This window comes from Perissodus microlepis, chromosome 2 (assembly GCF_051167445.1).
Source record: "Perissodus microlepis isolate ML-2025 ecotype Zambia chromosome 2, ASM5116744v1, whole genome shotgun sequence".
Taxonomy (NCBI): Eukaryota; Metazoa; Chordata; class Actinopteri; order Cichliformes; family Cichlidae; genus Perissodus; species Perissodus microlepis.
Genome location: NC_140462.1, coordinates 8,252,196 through 8,274,338, shown reverse-complemented (window position 1 = coordinate 8,274,338; position 22,143 = coordinate 8,252,196). Strand labels below are relative to the sequence as shown.

Sequence of the window (22,143 nt, the reverse complement as noted above, 5' to 3'; positions counted from 1 at the left end):
GCCGTTGTAGTGTGTTACTGATGGTGGCCTTTGTTACTGTGGTCCCAGCTCTCTGCAGGTCATTCACCAGGTCCCCCCGTGTGGTTCTGAGATCTTTGCTCACCGTTCTCATGATCATTTTGACCCCACGGGATGAGATCTTGCGTGGAGGCCCAGATCGAGGGAGATTATCAGTGGTCTTGTATGTCTTCCATTTTCTGATGATTGCTCCCACAGTTGATTTTTTCACACCAAGCTGCTTGCCTATTGTAGATTCACTCTTCCCAGTCTGGTGCAGGTCTACAATACTTTTCCTGGTGTCCTTCGAAAGCTCTTTGGTCTTGGCCATGGCGGAGTTTGGAGTCTGACTGTTTGAGGCTGTGGACAGGTGTCTTTTATACAGATGATGAGTTCAAACAGGTGCCATTCATACAGGTAACGAGTGGGGGACAGAAAAGCTTCTTACAGAAGACGTTACAGGTCTGTGAGAGCCAGAGATTTTCCTTGTTTGAGGTGACCAAATACTTATTTTCCACCCTGATTTACGAATAAATTCTTTACAAATCCTACCATGTGGATTCATGGATTTTTTTTTCACATTCTGTCTCTCACAGTTGGAGTGTACCTCTGGTGCAAATTACTGACCTCTGTCATCATTTTAAGTGGGGGAACTTGCACAATCGGTGGCTGACTAAATACTTTTTTGCCCCACTGTATGTATATAATGAGCCTCGAGCATGATTTGTAAGCAAAGCTATGTTTGTTATGAAAATATGCTTTCAGTGGTTTAAATGGTTTTCTTTGTTTAGGTGTGTTTGCTCTCATTCTTTCACATGTGTAATTCAAAGCTGCTCTGGAATGTGATGTGTTTGTTGTCCATCTTGTTTCACAGCTCCGCTGCTGACATGCTCCCTGCTCTGTCCGACACTCTGATTTCTTTCGACACCTGTTCATCCAGGTACTTCCAGAAGAGAAAGATGAAAGCCGGAGAAACCAGAAATGCAGTGACACATTAGTTCCCACAGCCTCAACAATATGCCATCTGATAATAAGAGCTTTTGTTTTGTTTTTTTTTCCTCAGTAGCTTTAAGAATGATGAGGAAGCCCTGGCAAACCAAAAAGGAGACTCAGCGGACGATCACCCCACAGAGAACAGGTATAAAACCAACAACTTCCTCATTATTGTCATAGCAGTGTTGGCAAGAAAACTGATGAGGGCTAACTGCCACTGAGCTCACTTCAAAGTAATTACAAAATAATGCACATCTCATTTTCAGGCGCTCAAAAAGCCTGATACCAAGGGGTGTCTCTAATTATGCCTGATTAAGTGGCACATAAACATTTGATATAGAGATATGTGCTTTCTTGCCAAAGCAGGTGCACTAATATATCTTTTCCTCTCCTGTACTGCAGTGGTGAACAGAAGCCAGCTTCAGAGCTCAACAACTGTGAACCAATAACAGACGATCTCCTGGGTTTCAGTGATGGGTTTGTTAAATATACATTGTTACGATTGCGCAATTAAAAAGTTGTCACGGTGGCAAATATTTGAATAACTCTCACAAGGTGGCACTGTTGGGCTTCTTATAATCTGCCCGTCCTTTACCTCAACTGGCCTGTTCTAGCTCTGAAATCTCCACTGAATCGTAAATCCCCCTTTGTTCATCAACTTCTCTGCTTCCTCTTCCTCTCCTCTTTCTACATCTGCAGTCCAGAGGAGCCAGCAGAGCCTGTTCCCCCCAGCCCAGGACGCTGGAGTCAGGATCTGCTTAGTGGAATGGACAGGTAGAGGAAGAATTCTTTTTCCTAAGAAATAAAAGAGTAAAAATAACTTCCTTGTCAGTAGCAAACCAAAATACCACCTCAGCTTACCTTTCCAGAGTTGGATGTAGAGTTTCAAGAGAACTCTCCTCCATATTTGAATTTTCTGTTTGATGTCTTTAGTAAGCCAAACCCAGTGAAGACCAGCGGCACTCTGGATCTTCTGGCAAATGATGTCATTGTAAGAGGCACAGAGGCACGCAGGTGAGAAAGAGACAGACCGGCTTCTCCTCCCATCTCACCCTCCTTGCTTATGCATCCTTATTATTAATAACATCCCGGCTTGCTGAGTTGAAAGACTTTGATAAACCCTCATCCTCCTTCAGTTTGATCCACAAATCAGGGCTCCGCTCCCGTTTGGCATTTTCTATTTTAACCTCCTGCTCCACGTTAAATAGAACCAAAGTCTCAAATTCCTGAAACGACTGACTTTGAAAGGGAAAGTCAGGTTTCATCTGCAGCACGACTGGAAATAGAAGGGAATGTTCTGTACTGATTAGTATTGCTGCTTTGTTTTGTCTCCACCAGCCTCAGCATGCAGCGAGAGGAGGAGAAGCAGACAGACAAGACAGCCAAAGAAACACAAAGGTAGTGGGAGATGACAGGCTGCTCTTAAACAATTATCTATCTATGCAGAACTGTTCCTTCCAAGAAATGCATTCCATACACCCACTTTGTAATGATTTATAACAAGTCTGCCTGCAGCTATGCTGCCAGCGAACCCCACAGAGACACAGAGTCACTATAATGACCAAACTGTGATCATTACCTAAAAAAGCATGACAGCATACAAAGCTAAAGTCTGTGCTTTATTCAGATGGTTTTTGTGATTGCTAAATAGTTCAGTGCATCTTGAGCTTTACTAAAGGACAGACATGTTAAATAGTGTATGAGAACAACCACACTAACCTTTACTTGCCCTCTCTTCTCTTCCCATCATGCCATTCATCCGTACCGCCCTCCTTACTTCTATCTCACCGCTGTGCAGTGAAGAGGACAATGCGGATCCCTGGAGCTCGCGTGTGACAACAGTGACAACCGTAGTCACTAAATCAAGGTAGTTTATTTACTGTCACATGTCACATGCAAACCGGTGTGCTTAAAAATAGTAAATAATAACACACGGTTTCACTCCAGCTTGATAATATAAATGACCGGGTTGGTGTAATTGTTCAAGGGTTAATCTTAGGTGAAGAAATCCTGAAGTCCGCAGATTTTGCTGTTCAGCAGTGGAATAGTGTTTCCATTTGTCAGCAACATCCTGATTCTGATTTTTATTGAGTTTTGCCCCACGTCCCTCCGTGTTTCTGTTTACCATTCAAACTGCATTAAATCTTTCCATTATGAGTCAATGTGATCAGAATTCCTTCGACACAAGATGGGCAACGCTGACAATTGAGAGTGAAATCAGTGTGAAATTGTTTTTCAGCTCGGCTGATCCATTTGATCCATATCCGATAGGGACCACATCCCCTAACAGGTAATCATATTGGTTTGGAGCTATGACTGTTTTCCTGCAAGACAGATAGCATCTCAGCATGCATAATTCAGCAGTTTCTGATTATGAGACACTTTTCTCTATTCCAGCTCCTCTGACCTGCGCCAGCCCCTCTCTGATAGTTCCATCAACAGGTACGGGAATGATAATGCAAATTCCCTTTTTCGATACTGTAACCTCTGTTTGTGGCACCGATTTCATCATGTTAGCACACGGTTTCCTCATTACTACAACTGCTTTAGTTTGTAAGTTAATGCAAGAATTGTTATTCAGTAGATGTGATGCAAGAAGCACCAGGAGTCTGGATCTATTGACATGCTCAAGCTGATTTACTTATTTGTTTTCTGTTTTAATTTTAATTTTAGTGCATTACCTGCTTTAATGGAAAAGAGCTCAGAAACAAAATAAGTTTGTTATTGCTTACATGTTTCAGCTTAAGAAAAATTAATACTGTGAGTATTGAGGACATTTTTAGCATTAGGGGGTTCTACAAAGTCCTCCACAATGAGTTTTTTATGCACCCATTCATACAGTTACACACCAATTACACTGGAACTGTGAGGAAAGGGAGATTGCCTGCCATTGGGAAATCTGTAGAAACGTTCTCTGGCACCTGAAACAAAGTTGCCCCTGAAATGATTCATTATAGGAAACTAAACTGCAAATGTAAGAAAAAGAACGAAAGAAAGAAATACTCGTGAGTGTGGCTCTGATGGCTTTCTCTCTTGTCTGTCTGACAGTATGGGCAGTAATGCCTTGCGGTCCCTTGCAGATGACATCATCCCTTTCAACACTGACAAAACAAGGTATTGAACCAACTCAGTTGCATACTTCTGTGACGAATCTATGATTGAGAAATGGGAGTGGAAGGGAAAGTGCAGACCCACAGAAATCTTTTTCTCAAACCTTCCTGCTTGAGCGTTGTCTGATGTGCTTCATCTGTCACAACTCCCAAATCCTTTCCCTCTCTCTCGCTCTCTCTTGCTATCTCTCCCCACTTTGGCTGTTTTAACATCAGCACTCAGCGGTCATGGGAAACCAGCACAGCCCAGGAGTCGAACACAGAGGAGAGGTGATGACATGCTTTGATGTACTTTTGCACCCCCACACTATACACTCTGTGCTTCATTCATCTACTTTCACCCATCCGTGTCCATTGCGTGTTAAAAGCCTTTCAATGTCTCTCCCCTCTCAGCCAAGAAGCGCAACCAGAAGCAGAAGGCCAAGCTGAAGATCAACAGACAGTCATCATGTTTGAGAGGAAGTAAGTGATCTTGGATATTGGCTCCTTTTTATTTCTGTAACCTCCTCCCTTTTCACCGCGGTGAAGTAGCGAGACTCTTGCAGCGCCTTGCTCACCGAGTCGGAAGACATTGTGCACTGGTGCTGATGAAAATAGGTCAGACATATATTTGTTACAACTTTCCTTCACAACTGTGGTAAACAACCCCTCCCCCCTCTACCTTTTTTGTCTTTGGAAGAATAAACATCATGTGAACCGGCCATCTTCCAATGCTGCTATGTCTTTGTTTGTTTGTTTTCAAGGTCCCTTGAGAATGACTCTCCGTGGGACAGATGGACATCACCGACTGTCTATACCATCCCCACAGAAGAGGAGGAGGAGGAGGACGACGACGAAGAAGAAGAAGAGAAGCAAGAGGAGGAGCAGGGAAGGTATCTTCGGTATGGTTAAGCTCATTAAATGCACATTAAAGCACCTTTTTGAAACTATTTTAGTAGGATGTGATTATAGCACCTTAAAATTCAGTGGCTGTCCAGCATTTAATTGAAAGAAAGCTGAACACAAGATGAAACATCCTCCCGGCTCAGTCGGAGAATAATTAACTTTTTCAGCTTGTTCTTTTTTTTTTCTTTTAAAACTTTAATATTGTCTTATCTTTACCTGTACAAACTCATTATAATGCAGGAATTTCGTCTCTTTTGTAGCACTGAGGATACACAAACGGTCACAACCATCACTACCATCAGGTAGGGAAAAGGGTTTTTTTGCGTATTGAGATTGAAAACTGTAGAGATTAGAAGGGCTTACGTTAAGAGCATGAGAAGATGTATAAGTGGAGGTTACAATCACACTGCTTGGGAGGAGGGCCTCAGATCAGGCAGTGGTGCAGTACTGTATAAAGCAGACCACAGCTGGTCAATAAACCGTGACCCTAGTGGAGCTGTGAGCCAGAAAGATCAGTTTCATACACATTTTTAAAAAATGCAGCAGTCTCGCTTACTGGATTGCATCCAGCTTATTGATTGCTACAGCCTACTATAAAGGTCTAACAATGTTTTCTTTACTTTCCAGGGAGATACGCAGTGAGCCTGAGCCCTCCATGGATCGGTAAGTTTATGATCTTGTAAAGTCAGACAGCATAATGCAGAGGGTTATTTTCTCTCTCATCTGTTGATTTTCTCACTTTTGTAACAACACTGGCTTTCCCTTTTTTTTTCTTTTTAAATCCTTTCATGCCTCTAGAAATTTGAGCAATGGTGCGCTGTTGCATGAAACTTACATTTACCTGTTCTTCAACGAGTGGAATAAATGGTTATTTTATGAAATGTATCTAAAAACAAATGCACGCCATCAAATATTTAGCACGTGTGGGTTTGTGTTACGCTTTCACCTTCTGGATCTGCTTTTGTCTCTTTGTAACGCAGCCATTTTTAGTAGGCGTAACTGAAAATGGTTAGTAACTGAAAGTTATCCATGAAAGTTACCTGTAACTCCATCATGACACCCGGTTAGACAGATTTCCATTTCAACTCTATTACTGAAGTTGAATGACAAGATCTGCTCTTCCATTGTCTTTCAATTTGCCCTCATTTCCTTCCCTCTAATTATCAGCCTCCAGATGTCAGAATAATGATGTGTATTAGAGATGTCCTTTTGTCAAATCACAGCCCGTTAACCAGCCTGTCATTAACAAGCAGTGACAGAAGTGATTATCTCCTGAGCTGCATTTGACAGATGTGGGGTGCTTCTCTATAACCCATCACTGTAATGCCATCATTGAGTGAAAGATGAGACTAACGTTGCTGCACGTTGCATGTCTCCAGTTTTGATACCTATTCCAGGACCATAAGAGAAGAGGAGCAGAGAGTCAAAACCCCAGAACCTGAAACCAAAAAGTGAGTGACTGTACAAACTATAAATTTAATTTGGATTGACAGCATATGTAAGTGTGGTCAGAATCCTAAATACACTCATGGCGGGTGTGAACGTCAAGATAATTTGGGGCTTTAAATTATTTCTTTGAACTGTTGAAAAGTATACATACACAGGCTCAGACATATGTACATACACGTCCACTAATATTTGGTTAAATGTTCCTTTGCCAGTTACACTCAGATGCTTTCGGTAGGCATGAACAATCTTCTGGAATAATTCTGGCTGGATATGTGACTGCTCTTCTTGAAAGAATTGGAGTTATTTTAAATTGCTTGGGTTTGCTACCAAGGACCCGGCTTTTCATCCTATTCCACAAATTTTCAATAGGACTGAGGTCGAGGCTTTGGGAAGCTTATTCCACAAGCATAATATTAGCCTGCCTTATCCATTCATTGTGTGTTTGGGATCATTGTCCTGTTGGAACAGCCAGTTGTGTCCACATTAAATCCATCTAGCTGTTGGTTGGATGTAAAGGTGAAGAATTTGGAGGTAGTCCTCCTTTATTATTCCAATCACTTTGTGCAGTGTACCAGTACCACTAGCAGCAAACCAGCCCAGAGCATGACGCTACCACCACCATGCTTGACAGTGTTCTTAGGTTTGAAAGCCTCACCTTTGACTCCTCCAAATATACCTCTTATCATTATGGCCAAATAACTCAATCTTTGTCTCGTCTGGCCATAAATCTTTTTCTCCTAAAAGCATTTGATCTGTCCATGAGGACAACCGCAAATTTCACTCAAGTTTGAAAATGTCGATTTTGGAGCAGGAGCAATTTGTGATAGTTTGAGTCTTCTTCTGGATTTTGGCAAAGTGGTGATTGAACTGATGAACCTGGAATCTGCAGTTGTTTAGAAATGGCTTCCAAAGACGCTCTCAGCTTATGTGAATCTACAATTCTCCTTCTTGGAACAATAGAAAAGTCCAAGGAACTCAGTGAACATCTGAGTATTGGTCAGTCCAATGAGTATTATTAAAACAAATCCTTTTTATGCTGGCAAAGAGAAACTACCAGTCAGTCATGATCACTAATGAGAAGTTAGCGAGCTTTGACTTTGTCAAGTTAAAAGGCATTGAAGCTTTAGCACTACTTATTAAAATATTTAAGTTGTGTATCCATTTTTTTAAGCCATTAAAGATGTATGTCATGCAATCATTCCACCCTGGAAAAAAAAATCATCATGAAATTCATACCCATGATGAGTATATGCAAACCTCTGACCACAATTGTGTATATATTGTAGCTATGTGTATTAACCCACCTTTTGCCTCTCCTTTAAGGCCGTTTGTGTTTGTGAAGGAGTATGTCAATGCAACTGAGACGTCCTTGCAGAACCCCAGAGACACGCTCAATAGGTGGGGCCAATAAATTATTTAGTCAACTGCCATATTGATATAAAATACTGCTTTAAAAAACTGCAAGCACTGCCCTCATGATGATTTACTCATTGATCTTGTTTCCAATAGTAGGTCAGATTACCTGACTTCAAGCTCCACCAGCTATTCTTACAGCAGCCCATCTCTTTACTCCAGGTAATAACACAATCTGAGCCCTACTTCTCTCTCAATACTTTAACTGCTTTCACTTCTTGCTCTTTAAATGGCAGTTCAGCTTTTTTCCCCCACTAACGTCATTTAAACTGTATTCATGCGTTTCTCAAAACTCCTTCTTAATTACACTTCAAACCCTTTTAGCTGTGTAAGTTTAACCTGCTGCTACTGTGTCCATTTTCAGTTCTCACAGTTCAAGTACTTCAGCTGGAATCAGTTTATAAATCTGAACATGTTTCAGGAATAAATCTTACATAGCAACATTTTAACCTATGGCAGGAAAATACTGCACATTCACTTTTGAACCAGACCTAGACGTCTCTCTATCAAAGTTTGAACTATATATGTGTATCTATCTATCTATATATATATATATATATATATGTGTGTATATATATATCTATATCTATATATATATCTATATATCTATCTATATATATATATATATATATATATATATATATATATATATATATAGATCTCTCTCTCTCTCTCTCTCTCTCTCTCTCTCTCTCTCTCTCTCTCTCTATATATATATATATATATATATATATATATATATATATATATATATATATATATATATATATATATATGTATATGTGTATATGTACACACACACACACTGGGCTAGGCTCCTGCCCCCCTGCAACTATGACAAGGATAAGCAGGGGAGAATAGATGGAGAATGATATTTAGGTATTTTTACTGCTGTCACATTGAGTCAAGTTGGCTTCAAACAGCATGTAAGGGGTAAAATGCTTGTTTGGCATTTTGGCTACATTTTATTTCCTGTATTCAAAATTGACAGTATTTTGATAGCCTGTTTGGCAGGTTGGAGCCATAAACTCTATTTTACAATTCTGGATACCTGCTAATAAGCACTGACAGAAATAAAACAGTGTTAGAAATTCACCTAATTAAAAAAACAACAACTGAAAAACAACTTGAGCACAGGCTTCTTGGTTGGCTTGCTGTTTGGTACAATTAATCACAAACCAAGCCATATTTTATCCAATTTTGGCAGACTAAAAAATGCTCCAAAAAACAGAGATACTGTAGACACAGTTGAGAAATTCAGTGACATGAATCAGCTGAGATTCTGCTTCGAAGACAGATAGCAGTTATAACTGAGTACCTGCAGTTTTCAAGGAGACATTTTTTTGTACCAGGTTGTAAACATGTTTTGTTTTTTTCCTTTTTATTATTTTAACATGTAAGTCTGTGGGGGTTGCCATGGTGCTTACATTTCACCTTCTTCTTTTAGTATCTCTATCGCAACTACTAGTTTTACCGTTTACACTATTTGACATATTTCAGTTACATATTTCGAGTACTGAGCATGTGTAGCCTCTTGGTTATCCCTACGGCACCTCCATAAACAAGACTATTCCCTAAACGCGTTTTAAAGCCGCAACCACAGCTATAAGCCGCAGCTCTTTCTCCCCCACTTTGTTATTTCCGCTGCTGACAAAACTAGATACGTGCAAGCAGAAGGGCAGAAATTCCACCAAGCCTGCTCATTAAGAGGCTGAGCATGGACATCAAAGGATTATTTACACTTATTAATTTCCCTCACATAGGACTCCAAATATCTTGTTATTCAACCAGACTGAGCTTCAGTGCACTGTACCTGTTCCTGATTCAGTGGTCAACTTATCTTTTCTCAATCAGCTACTCCAGGATCCCACCGTCATCTACCTGTACATACTGTGGAGAGCAGGTGGGAAATGATGCCAAGATTACCATTGAGCACCTCAACATCAACTGCCATCCTTCCTGCTTCAAGGTAATTTACTCAGATACAACATTGAATAATTTTTTTCCTAAATAATACCGCAAAGAAAATACACCTTTAAAAAAAATTGTTTGGCGAATCAAAAATAGCGTCTTTGCCAACAGCGGTAACATAAATCGTATTTGTTGTTATTGCCAGTCCAGGCAAGTTTAACCAGATAATTACGTTTTTGTGGCTCAAATCGTTTTCCTGCAAAAATTTCTCATCAAGGAGCTATCACATGGTTTGCTTATCTTTCAGTGTGATGTGTGTAAGAAACCCATGGGAGACCTTCTCCACAGTATGTTCCTGCACGGTGGGAAAGTCCACTGCGAGACCTGCTACAGGGCCATCTGATCATCAAGAGCTTCGCAGACCTCCTCTCTCTCCTTTCTGTCATGTTAATTCGCACACAAAGCGAGAACTGCTCTTTTTTTTCAAAGTTTGCACTGCATTTGTTTGAACTTCTGATTAATGTAGCTTAAAGTGACCGGCGACTATGATTTCTTAAACTTGATAATGACATATTTTAAAACCTTGCGTTGTGTTTTGATGGTGGTGAAAGCTTTATCTGCTTCGGTTTACTATGAAGGATACGTCTGTCCAACATCACACACTGATGTGAACAGACTAATACTGGTGAGAGGGATACAAGAATTTAGCAACAATAGGAAATAAAAAAAAGAACTTGCTTACAAAATGTTTACTTAATTTTTGCTCTTCTTGATACAAAATAGTGTTTGCATGTATGATGCTTTGTTAGCAAAATAAAACAATTTCTATAATCCTGGTGTAAACATGTCATATAAAAGTAGTTTGCTACCAGATACATGAGTCTCAAGAGTGTTTCAGAAAAGAATGATTGGTAGTTATTGCACATGATCCTAAATGATGTAACAGAAAATTGTCAGACAAGGTGATATTCTAACATAAAAATCAGAGTTTTTCCAAGCTGAGCTGATCCTGAGAACTCTGGTAACATCCCAATGCGAGATTGTACTAAATTTACATTTGCACCTCTCCTCTGCTTGGCAAAATAATATTTTCCTTGCATAGTCACAATAGCTTTGCATCTAAATGGGATTTTAGCTAATAGCCATCAGCTACCTGCTGAGTAACTGTAAAGAAGCTGATGCAGTCATTTGGCTACCGTCTTGATGGTCTTCACACACAGTTAGGCAGAGCTCCCGCGGTACAGAGGACAAGTCTTTGGCTCTGCCCCAGTCTAATGAAAAGGCGCATCCCATGAGAGTGTGCCCATTTGGGACAATGGTCCTCCAAGTAGTTAATACTAACTATGGGCAATATAATGGAACCTCAGCTACGGTGATAAAACTGGTTGGAAAATATTCGCATATAAAAGTCTAGAATGTTATTTTCTCATTACTGAGCGTGGGATGAAGGCAAAGTTTAATGTCAGCTCAACAAAATAGCAAAATTTGTTTCAGGATAACTAAACTACTCACATGGGTAAAAAGGGGGTGGGGTTGGCTTGGGTGCAAAACTATGAGCAATGTGTACTTCATTCCTTCATTTAAACAAGAGGGGGGGATACATAATATGGGACACTCCTATAATCCTGGACGGACTCCATCCTCTGTTTGTTTCAAGGCCTGTGTCAGTGTTTTCCTTTGGCTCTGCTCACAGCAATGCTTTGGATGTGCTTCCACAGCAGAGAAGGGTCTGACTCGTTGTGTCTTATCAGAGACTCCAGCCCCTCTGCTTGGTCAAGGCTCTGCCAGTAATCCTGAGGCCATATTTGCAACCATCTGCGGACAGATAAACAAACAGATTAGGCTCATCACAGAGGATACTTTAATTAGACTATTAAAACAGACCGATTTCGCTCCCCGCAGGACATTATTGTTCACATTTCAGTGCAGGGAAAAAAAATAAATTGTGTTCACACCTGGTGCTGTTGTTCATTTAAAGACAAACTCACCCATCATCTGAAGGTAAGTCTTTGACGTCTCCATATCCCGGACTGGGGAGCGGGCAACCCATGTGAGAGTTATTAGCCATTTTAGGCCGAGGTGGTTGATTCGTCTTAGGGGCCTTTTTATGTGCATGCTCTGCAGCTAATCGAGCATTCTCCTGGTCACATACGTAACATTCAAATCCATTCAGGTAGTTGGGTTTACTCATGTCATTCACCCCCCACTCGCGGGTCTTCAGTGACTCTAGCAAACGAGTATTAGTGATGCGGCTGGGGTTCTTGAACTCTAAATATTTAGCATATTCATCGTCATTCTCGTCCAGATGTATGAGGAAGTCGGCAAGAGCTTTGGGTGAGGGGAAGTCATCTATGATGATCACCGAGCGGTCGTTGGGCATCCAGTCCGCCACCGCGGAGGCACCTCGATAAATGGGAACGCACCCCTGGTGGAGAGGCCGCCACAGCTTCTCAGTCATGTAATCTGGACACAGGCCATTCTCCAGAGCCAGGTGGAACTTGTAGCGCGCCACAAAATTCATGAATTTTGGTTCTTCACCGGTAGCAGTGGCCGTGTCCTCCAGATATTCTGGTAGGGGTTTGTTGGTCAAGCATTTCCCATAAGAATCGATCTACACAGAGGTAATGTTTGGAAAGATGGGAGACACAGTTAGGGCATATCTGGGAACAGATTAATTATTACACAATGACAGATTTGGCTGTTCCACTGAGTATTTTCTATGCAAAACATTTACACATTTGCTATTGCAATTGGAAGCACAAAGATTAGTGATTTTTATCTGCTGTGCAGTGCGTAATAAAATAAGAAGAGATATTTACCACTGAGAAAGAATCTCGGCATTTGTGTAAAGCAGAAAAAAAACCATTAAGGGTAACGGACCGCTATATCTTTCATTAAAAAAAAAAAAAAAAAACAGGACCATAATCTCTTTCACTGTGGTTATTACACAGCTGAATTATTCTGCACTTTACCTTTATGTACTTCATGAGCTCCTTTACATATCTGTCTCTGTCTGATGGTACATCACAGTGAGACTGCATGTAGAGCACTGGAGCCAGACCCTCCCTCCTCAGGCGGTTCTTCTCTTCCAAGGACACAGCTACAGGCTCCAGCAAGTACTCCAGAGAAGGAAGCCACTGAAGGGTCAAGGGGTAGTCTGACTCCCTGCGAAACGTAGCGGTGTAATTGAACAGCCGGATTCCCGGTCCATGAGAGAGGACATAGTTATTCATAGGTGACTCTTCGTGGAACAGTGCCCAGGTTTGGTGGCGGAGACGAGGGAGAGGCGCCTCATATGCCCGGAAGTCTGTCCCATAAAAGATGATGGATGTTGTCCGTTTGTACAGCTGCACCTTTCAAGATCAAACCCAAGATTAGTTGCAGAGCAACCCGAGAAGCTAATTATTATTAATGTGTACATGCATCTTCCTCCTGTCCAAGGCAGGAGATTCATGAAAGGTGTTTTAGGAGGGTAAGTATCTCGGGTACCTTACGATTGCTCGTGACCAGACAGGAGGACGTGGCACAGTCAATGCGCTCAGTGTCGCCTGGAAAATGTGGGAACAGCCCACCGCTCCACCAGAGGAGAATGGGCAGCTCCTTGTTACTGCGACGGTCGCGGTTCCCTGGTCCTCTGTATGAAACCACGGAGGCAAACTCCATCTCTGAGAGAGCACTCTGAGGCTGAAAGGCTCCTCGGTCAAGTGCATCCAAGGCCTCCAGGGGAAGCACCTGGTCATCTGGAAAGGAGGCAAAGGAGACCCAGACCCAGCACAGGACCCCGAAAAACCCCAGACAAGCAAAGGGCAGAAGCCTGCTCCTACCCGCCATCTGCAGGGGTGAATTGAACAAAGACACACATTTAAAATAAACACCACATTACTGCGTAGGGACAGCAGTATGATTCTTTTTGCTTTATAAATGCGGTTGTATAAATGCGGTCCGCTACGCAAACAATCCAGCGACTTACTCTACAGAGCCAGTGTTTTCAGAGCATGGAGAAACATCGGAATATTCACACTGTTTCCTACCATCATCTCCGCGGGAAACACGTGAAAGGGGCTTTTTCTTAGCTTACAAACTAAAAAATCTAGCGCTTTGATGAGCAGTGCTAACGAGATGCCCCAAACATCAGTTAACAGCTGACTTATTTTTTTTGTAGTCCTGATTTTCTTCTTCTTTAGGTCTCAAAAATATCTCACTCTAGCGCCACCTACAGCCCGGGAGTAAGATTGGGTCAGACAGGTTCAGTTCAGAATCGTTTGATACTTAACGGATTTTGCCACAACAAACACAACAAATCATACATAAAAACATAGAGTATATGTTTTAAGATAAAAAAAAAAACCCTAGAGATTTAAATGAACTTTAAGCAAATACAAAAGTCATTCTAAAAGCGAACAACATTAGCAGAATTAATAACACATGTCCTTTATGTCCTAAAATAAGATTATCTGAAGAAACTTGCATTAAATCGGCTCAGCCGAAAAACCATACCACAGTGGGTACACTTCTTGCAAAGCTATCTCCTAATTCAGAGTAAGGTAAAGGCTCAGTCACAAGAAAGGGACAGCGATCTCCTTGCATCTATGGTGGCTGACTGGTGATTGTATTGAATTTTTGTCACATTCTGCAACCAATTGGAGATTGTGGTAACTAAATGGCTACATAGAGCTTGAGGGTGTTGCACTCTCACGGCCACTTTTGATCACAAGACGATTGCATAGGTCACCTGATAGGAGACAACCTTTCTGCAACAGTCACAGTCTGATCTGGACCAACTACAGTCACTCCGAGAGAGATTGTCAAAGGTTTGCTAATAACTGTTGTCTAATTTATAAATGCAGACAGATTGCCAGCTTATTGCCATCAGTCTTGCTGAGTAGAAAAGAGTTCGCCTTTACTGCTGTTAACTACAGTGCAACACTGGCAGATCTTGATTTGGATGTTAGTGTAAATCTGATGTTTCCCATTTAAAAAAGCATTTTTATTACTTTTACATTTTTGAGGTTTGAGCTTGACTGTGCAGAAGAACGTTTGCATAAAGCTTGGCACTGCAGGATGTGTTCGTAGTTTCTGCTAAAGGGAGAAATTTCGCTGAGAAATTCATGAGCTAATGGCTCGTGTGACTGAGCCATTAGCTTGCTCCGAATGAGGAGGCAGCTTTGTGTGTCCAGTATTGGATGGTTTTTCGGTTGACTTGATTTAATGTAAGTTAAATTAATATCGGTTAAATTTAATGTAAATCAAATTAATGTTTAATGTAAGTTAAATTAAATTAGGCCAGAGTTTAAAACTCATACTTAAAAGATGACTTTGTGACTTTGGAATGAGGTGGGGAACCAATCATGATCCAGTTTTCAGTTTTCACAGGTCAAATGTGGAACTGTAAAGTCTATGGTAGATATTTAGACTTCAACAGTGGAATGAGCAGTTGAAGAGTTTGTATAATTTGATCTTCAAAAATAATATCAGTCTCACAATAGAGCTCAGTTCTCAGATTTTTGTGTAAGCAAAAAGTGCCAGAAGTCAGTTTCACATCATGGCTACACAGAGTTTAACAGAGGGGGCCACCCCTGTGAGGTCAGTGCCATGAAATGCATCCAGAGTAACATTTAGCAGACCTGAAGTGAAAACCACATCAGCTCAACTGTCAGGTCAGAGCATCTGGTTTTGTTTACTGAGAGACAGAAAGGCCACTTCATCACATCAAGTAGATGTGTCAAAAGAAGGATGGTTAGTGATCTCAGAGAATGAATAGTTGTCACTAAACCACTGTTAGAGAAGGGAAATTAAGTCCAGTTCTGGGTTTAAATGGGTTGGAAAATGATCAGTAAATCAGTAATCAGTAAATTATGCTTGGACAACAAAGTAGAAAGAGACAAAGCAAATAGTAAGATTTACTAAAATTCTTGCACATTTTTCATAAATCCAGCTTTTATTCAGACTGAACTCAAATGCAAAATGTTACAAACTTACAGTTCTTAGCAAAACGATTACCCACGACCCAATGTACGATTTATGCCACAGATTCCCTAAATTAACAGTACTGATAATTTCCAAAATTATTTGTGTTTCTGTAAAGGCTAACGCTAAAATATAATTATTGTTGTTATCCATTCATTTTTACTTCCGTTTGTTTATCATTTGGGGTATCCGCTCATTTTACGGGCTTTAGGACCCCGCTTTGCTTGGGCGGTGTGCACGTGCAGGTCCGCGATGGGGCGCGCACGTCACGACACTGAATCTCAGTCAGATGTAGGGTAGCGGGACAGCCACTCAATATTACCTACTAGAAGCAGGGTAAGTAGAAATAAATGTTTCTACGATATGCAATCAGTTTTGAAAACACCAACCCACTGCAATAGTCGCTACTGGTAACTGCGTCGCCTTTTAAAACTCTTCTGAGCCGCATATAAATTAGAGCTAACGGTTAGCCTGACCGGGATGGAATGTCAACAAGGCATCAGACTAGTCGGCTAGCTTGCTAGTTTGATGGGAGGGTTGCTAAGCCGGTATACATTACAACCGCTTTACTGTCTCGCATGGCGTGATTTAGAAGTCTTACCTGTTTCGGTTCCCATTTAACTTCTTCTCTGAAGCACTTCTGCGAACAGTTTCACAAACAGCATCGACAAGAGAGTTCAGCGAGAGTTTTTGTTTTCTAATAGCCACAGTTTGGCAAGCTGGTACATATTTGTGGTTTGCGCAGGTGCAGTGGTGGTGCTGTACAGAGTGGATTTATGGTCAGCCGGTTGTGGTGTCGGGGTTTTCCTCATGATGTACTACAAAAAAAAAACCGTTTTCTTTAATGTTTAATTTTTACTTCCTAATCTGTAGTTGACATCTGTTCACTGTAGTGCATAATGTGTGGACTAGCCAGTATTATATTTTCATGTCGTAAACAGCAGAGCTGTCTGCTACCCTGTATTTTTCTATGCCAGAGACCTTTGGAAGACATCTCGGTCCTTCACCCCGTCATTTTGTCCCTGAAGCTAGTCAACCATTACACTTCTGTCATGTGGTTTTAATTACGCAGAAAGGTTTACTTCCAAGTTATAACAGTTATCCTGTGGCTGCTGACTGTTCCTCTAATTACCTACTCTGAATCATCAGCGGACACAAACCCATAGACTGCTTTGGCTTTTAAATGTTTTCTGAGAAGTCATTATGTTTCATATCCCAATGACCAGCAGTAATTTCCACATCTCGTTTTCACCCTTCCTGTTTCTAGGTTAGGTTCACCCCGGTTTACCACCAAGTGGGGAGGACTTTAGCCCTGTGAGGAGGCCTAGTTGGGTGGGTGGCATGATGAGTGGGAAGAACCTGCTGCTCAAAGTAATCCTACTGGGAGATGGTGGAGTGGGCAAGTCCTCCTTGATGAACCGCTATGTCACAGACCGGTTTGACTCCCAGTCTTTCCACACCATCGGCGTGGAGTTCCTTAATCGGGACTTGGAAGTGGATGGACGCCTTGTCACTCTTCAGATATGGGACACAGCCGGTCAGGAGCGCTTCAAGTCACTACGTACACCTTTCTACCGAGGCGCCGACTGCTGCCTGCTCACATTTGCCGTGAACAACCTGCAGAGCTTTCAGAACCTGGGCAGCTGGAAGAAGGAGTTCATGTACTACTCTGACGTCAAAGACCCCGAGCGGTTCCCTTTTGTGGTACTGGGCAACAAGATAGACATGGAGCAGAGGGAGGTCGGGGAGGATGAAGCGCGGGCCTGGTGCGAAGAGAACGGCTGCTGCCCTTACTTTGAGACCAGTGCTAAAGATGACACTAATGTCACCGCTGCGTTTGAGGCAGCTGTCAGGGAGGTTCTGGCTGCTGAGGACCAGATTGATCATGCGCTCTTGAGTAGTACTATTGATCTCCATGGAAACCGCAAAACCTCCAGAAGATCTTGCTGCTGATTGGATAGGTGTGAATCCACCCTGTTTTAATCCCTCTGGCTGAAACTTGCCTGTGGTAGTTTTAAGAGCCAGTCATATATTGTTTATGGTACGTGTACTGTTGGTACAAGGTACTGAGTGCACATTCCCTGAAGATAATATGAATAGGATACACCTGCTCTGAGGAGGCATATCAAGGATTTAGCTGGTTTCTAGAATGTTGAATTATTGTTCCTACAAAGGTACCGGCACACTTACAAGTTGTGCTGCCAGTAGTATGGTACAAACCATTGTTTCCAGCTTGTGCAGGGACTATAGCATCTAGTGCATTTAAGGGATTAACTTTAATCAAAATAATATAATTTGGAATTAATGCATTTGAACAAAGAATATACCAATCCACCTTTGAAGAGCACTCCTTTTTTTGCTCTGTAAAGCTGTGTTTCCACCATAGGAACTTTCCTAAGGGACTAGGAGCCTTTGAAAGGACTCTGTATGTTTCCATCAAAGGGACAAAGGTCTAAAGATTAAATTCTCTGGGAAATGTTTACCTCCAAAAAGCTCTTGTTTGTGCAACAGTGTTTTCCCTTGGTTTAGGAACAGTGGTAATAATGTTTGCAGCACTAAACTTGTAGCATTCAGCCAGTCCATCTTAGTCATCTTACTTCAAGTTGTTGCAGTTGCTTATTTTGCTTACTTTAAGGCTTATATCAGAGATTACTGTTGTTAAGCACAACACTCAGACTTGGTTCGTCTGCCTGGTTTATCTAAAAAAATATATATGAAGAGAGCAGTTGTGGTTGAGTAAGCTAGAGAGTGCAGTGTTTTGCTCAGAATTGGATTGTAATTGTGGTGGTACCAGGGGTGCCTTTGTAAATGTGCCCAGAAATTACGCACACCCACACATTTTTAAATGAAATTAAATAGCGTCTCATATAATGTGCCCCTCTGACTCTTTTAATTTCCAAATATTTTGGGAGAAATAAATAACGGATATATTCAGCTATCTGTCCACTAGATGGGAACTACCAGACACCCCACAATATATTATTATTACAGTATTTTACTTCCGATAAGATATTACTGTGATTTTTAGCGTTTATCATTTTTTAACATTTTAACCATTTATTACCTTTTTTAAACTGCAAATTTCATCCTCAGAGTAAAACTTTGTAACAGTTCTATCCAATAAGATAACATTATCTAACTCCAGTTATTTTTTTGATACAATATGAGACCGTCAAGCACACCAACACTGTCACTAAAACCTGCGGTAAATGTTGCCACAAGACAGGGTCAGTCTATTATCAATCTGCGATTGAATGGGGTCAACTTGACAATTACATGCAATCTGTTTCTGATAATACAAGAAATTAACCGTGGTAAATTGTTGAAAATCTCAAATCTCTGTTGCTGTATAGATAGAAAGAAATTCACATTTGTGCTCCGCAACCTTCCCGTTCTATAGGAATGTAACCAGAATACATCCAGCTGGCAGCCAGTTGACTCAAGTCCCCTTGTATGTGCTTGTATTTATACAATATCGCCACACATAATGTCACGACACCGTGCTGTAGCAATTTTTGATTTCTGAGTCGTTCATGCTGCAGAATTGTCCAGATACAAACGTCCACCTCCTTGAATTGCGTTTGGAGACGATTGTCTTTGCTCTTCTCAGCTGTAGTGACGTGAGCTGCTCTCTACCTGCTGCAGATGTTTGTTAGTGGTCTTGTGGTTAGTGGTCACATCTACAGAGCAGAAAAAACAAACCTACAAAAATGGAGTCCAAGACTGTGGATTCTGAGTCCATGAGATGAGAAATTCTGGTCAGCCTGCTGAAAGGCAGAAAATAGGACTGGAAGGGCCGGGGCTAGCTGGTTAACGCCAACTAATATTTCAAAATAAGAGCGAGGGGACTGTCAACTAGTAAATTGGTCAAGAATGGCTTAATTAAAAAATAGATGGAAAAAAAAACAAATCTAAAATGACTTGCAAAATCTGCCCTGACAGCTGTTAATATAGCTGACATCCTGCCCAAATAAGTGCTGTGTTTGGGGTAAATAAAGTAACTAGAGTAAATAAACAGAAGAAGCATTGTTGGTGAAGTTTTTCGGATTAGAAATGCTCTCACCCCTAAACCACCCCGAGGGAAGAGGCCTATGCCAGACTTTGTCCAGGCTTCATCTCGTTGACTGTGACCACTCCGTTTTTTCTGTGTGTGTGTGTGTGTGTGTGTGTGTGTGTGTGTGTGCACACAAAGACCTACATAACTGAGATGGACAGAGGCAGCCAATGTAACGTGGTTACTATATATTTCAATAGTCTGACATGTTAAAAAAAACAAACAACAAAAAAACAGCCAGCACTTTTTAATATGTCCAGCTTCTCTATGGATCTTTCACTGCAGAGGAAATGGAGACTAATGATAGTCTATAGGAAGCTTTTTGTTATAAGAGAGGCTCAGGTGGAAATGCAGCTTAACACACAGTAGCTCTAGTCACTGCTCCATTTTCTGTTCATGAAAAAGTCTCATTTTATGAGGTGTGTCGGCAGTTGTTGGAGAGCTAATGTATTTTCCTGACACTGACTGTGTCTGTGAATGACAGTGTTCCCAGTACAGGCAAATATTGAGCTTCAGAAGTCCCCACATCAGTGAGATAACAGCATTGAAAGTACGGGTTATTTAAACGATTGCTGCACTCAAAAGGAAGATGACCTTGTTTGTCTTCAGTAGCAAGGGAATTGTAAGCTTTAATTTTGCTGTTTCAAATTTGAGCAACGGTGCGAACAATTGTGGTACCCTTATTCTGTTAATTATATTTTTCTTCCACTGCATTGTAGCTGGATGTGTCAGGGAATCAGACATTATTGTTTTTACTTCTTGTAATTTATGTACATGATTACTAAGGCCAGGTTTTTTGGGGGGTTTTTTGGTCCAGAATCAGAAGTAGTACTACTGGTGATAGTGTTTATTTTTTGTGTGAAGCACGTTCCCATCCTTCAAAGTGTAATATTTTTTTTGTAGTTTTACATTTTTATCTAACAAAATTGGGCTTCAATGTTTGATCAGGTACAGACTAAAGTCCTGATGAGTAGAGAGGTTATATTAATGGCACCTTTGTAATCCTGTGCCTGCTTTGTGAATTGTTCAGTAGGCCTTAAGATTCCAGTATTGTAGCTTTGGCTATTCTGATGGGCTCCTGTACTTCACCAATATACAACATATGCTTTTTGCTGTCAGTTCAGTTATTATACGTCTCAGCTGAATGTGGTAGTTTGACCACATGAATTGAGTCCTTCCATATCCATTTAAACAGTATTTAGTGAAATGTACAACCTCATATTCTGATACTTAGTGATATTTACTTGTTTTCAGCTGGGTTTTTTTGGTACTTTCTACAGATACTGTTGACTTTTCTTCCCCATGGTTTTACTGCTGTCTGCCTGAGGGATTTGCTTTTAAAAAAACTTGTTTTAAAACAGTAATATAGCTTAAATTCATTTTGAAGAATGTAATTTAACATTTAAATGTATTGTTATTCTTTTGATCTTGAAACTGCATCAACAAATTCAGTTGCACGAATTGGATAAAATATTTCTCTTTTTATGGGATGCATAAAGTTCTCATTATGGCCCCTGTGTTCTCGTAACGGTTTCTGTAACGTTAGCGGTCTTGTGTCGTCCGTCAGCGTGGGTTCACAGCGTTTGCCTTCCGAGTCAAAATTGAATCATATTTCAGTGAGCGTGCAGACTAATGGCGAACATTACAAGAGGTTCACTTTCAAAGTGCACCAAATCTAATCAGGTACTGTCGTATTCTCCTATTATGTGCTTTTTTGGAAATGTAGGCTTACAACAGCTCATGCATTTGATTGTGTGTTTGAGTACTGGTATTTTTATTTTTTTTTAACTGTGAAGTGAGTAGGGCTTTTAATATCAGGCTGGTAGTCTACATTAATTCAAAGCAAAAATGAGGGCTTTCTGCTTATTATCAGTGTTAATGTTTCTGTAATGAGACAAAAGGCTGATGTCTTACAATACGATTCCAGTTTTAATCCTGTTTCAACAATGTAGCTCATCTCAGCGTTTATCTGAAGTCTGACATGCCCGAGAATCCACTATTTATAACCTTCAGTATCACGATACCATCTCCTGTGTCACTGCAGTCCTGCCTAATGTCAGTATTTTTTTTTAATGTTGCTGTAATATTGAATGTAAAAGCTGATTTTTTATTTTTTGTGGGCTTGTCCTTGTGTAAATTGTATTCATTTTATAATGATGTACAAAACAACACCTAACATCCGTTCCCCCTTCAGTGCTCAGCCAAGGAGTACGAGTTAAGCTGTGTGAAAGTTAAGTGCGTTCATCTTGATTCTGTGTTACTGTAATGAAAAACTTCCCTTCTTATTGCACTGCTGAGTAGAAGCCTGTCATGAATGCGCTCCAGTGCTTGGCTACAAATAAATCATGCAAACTACCAAATAAA

At 40.9% G+C, this 22,143-nt stretch overlaps 3 protein-coding genes across 11 annotated transcripts in view; 2 read left to right on the top strand and 1 right to left on the bottom strand.

The window, feature by feature from the left end:
- The window catches only part of znf185 (zinc finger protein 185 with LIM domain), a 16,841-nt gene extending 6,210 nt beyond the window's left edge, over positions 1–10,631 (top strand). For 3 of the 6 annotated variants that reach the window (XM_084943325.1, XM_084943316.1, XM_084943279.1), the window contains 20 exons: positions 872–937; positions 1,061–1,135; positions 1,393–1,467; positions 1,690–1,764; positions 1,924–2,004; positions 2,329–2,388; positions 2,789–2,857; positions 3,230–3,280; positions 3,388–3,432; positions 4,039–4,104; positions 4,317–4,370; positions 4,494–4,562; positions 4,844–4,981; positions 5,246–5,287; positions 5,613–5,648; positions 6,365–6,436; positions 7,758–7,832; positions 7,944–8,009; positions 9,702–9,816; positions 10,066–10,631. In XM_084943325.1, coding sequence (XP_084799451.1) covers positions 872–937; positions 1,061–1,135; positions 1,393–1,467; positions 1,690–1,764; positions 1,924–2,004; positions 2,329–2,388; positions 2,789–2,857; positions 3,230–3,280; positions 3,388–3,432; positions 4,039–4,104; positions 4,317–4,370; positions 4,494–4,562; positions 4,844–4,981; positions 5,246–5,287; positions 5,613–5,648; positions 6,365–6,436; positions 7,758–7,832; positions 7,944–8,009; positions 9,702–9,816; positions 10,066–10,161 — 1,426 coding nt within the window. In that variant the 3' untranslated portion in view covers positions 10,162–10,631. The remainder of the gene's footprint in view (positions 1–871; positions 938–1,060; positions 1,136–1,392; positions 1,468–1,689; positions 1,765–1,923; positions 2,005–2,328; positions 2,389–2,788; positions 2,858–3,229; positions 3,281–3,387; positions 3,433–4,038; positions 4,105–4,316; positions 4,371–4,493; positions 4,563–4,843; positions 4,982–5,245; positions 5,288–5,612; positions 5,649–6,364; positions 6,437–7,757; positions 7,833–7,943; positions 8,010–9,701; positions 9,817–10,065) is intronic. The other 3 variants (XM_084943289.1, XM_084943306.1, XM_084943298.1) reach the window with 3 other exon arrangements.
- On the bottom strand, positions 10,493–16,466 carry pofut4 (protein O-fucosyltransferase 4). Of its 4 annotated transcripts, none has more exons than XM_084943354.1 (5): positions 16,327–16,466; positions 13,248–13,589; positions 12,731–13,111; positions 11,747–12,369; positions 10,493–11,573 (listed from the first exon to the last, which is right to left on the bottom strand). In XM_084943354.1, exons 2-5 carry the CDS (start codon positions 13,587–13,589, stop codon positions 11,423–11,425), a joined length of 1,497 nt encoding a protein of 498 aa, XP_084799480.1. In that variant the 5' UTR covers positions 16,327–16,466; the 3' UTR covers positions 10,493–11,422. The 4 variants fall into 4 exon arrangements, with proteins under 4 accessions (XP_084799480.1, XP_084799473.1, XP_084799463.1 ...); XM_084943347.1 differs by lacking the exon at positions 16,327–16,466 and adding an exon at positions 13,729–13,950; XM_084943337.1 differs by lacking the exon at positions 16,327–16,466 and adding an exon at positions 13,790–13,950.
- On the top strand, positions 15,955–22,143 carry rab9b (RAB9B, member RAS oncogene family). The gene is made up of 2 exons (XM_084943411.1): positions 15,955–16,061; positions 16,993–22,143. Exon 2 carries the CDS (start codon positions 17,067–17,069, stop codon positions 17,676–17,678), a length of 612 nt encoding a protein of 203 aa, XP_084799537.1. The 5' UTR covers positions 15,955–16,061; positions 16,993–17,066; the 3' UTR covers positions 17,679–22,143.

Coding starts and splice junctions, on each gene's coding strand:
- pofut4 (XM_084943337.1), bottom strand. Junction 13,112..13,247: donor TGGTCACGAGCAATCGTAAG/GTACCCGAGATA, acceptor TGATCTTGAAAG/GTGCAGCTGTACAAACGGAC. Junction 11,574..11,746: donor GACTTACCTTCAGATGATGG/GTGAGTTTGTCT, acceptor ATCTGTCCGCAG/ATGGTTGCAAATATGGCCTC.
- rab9b (XM_084943411.1), top strand. CDS start 17,067: ATGATGAGTGGGAAGAACCTGCTGCTCAAAGTAATCCTACTGGGAGAT.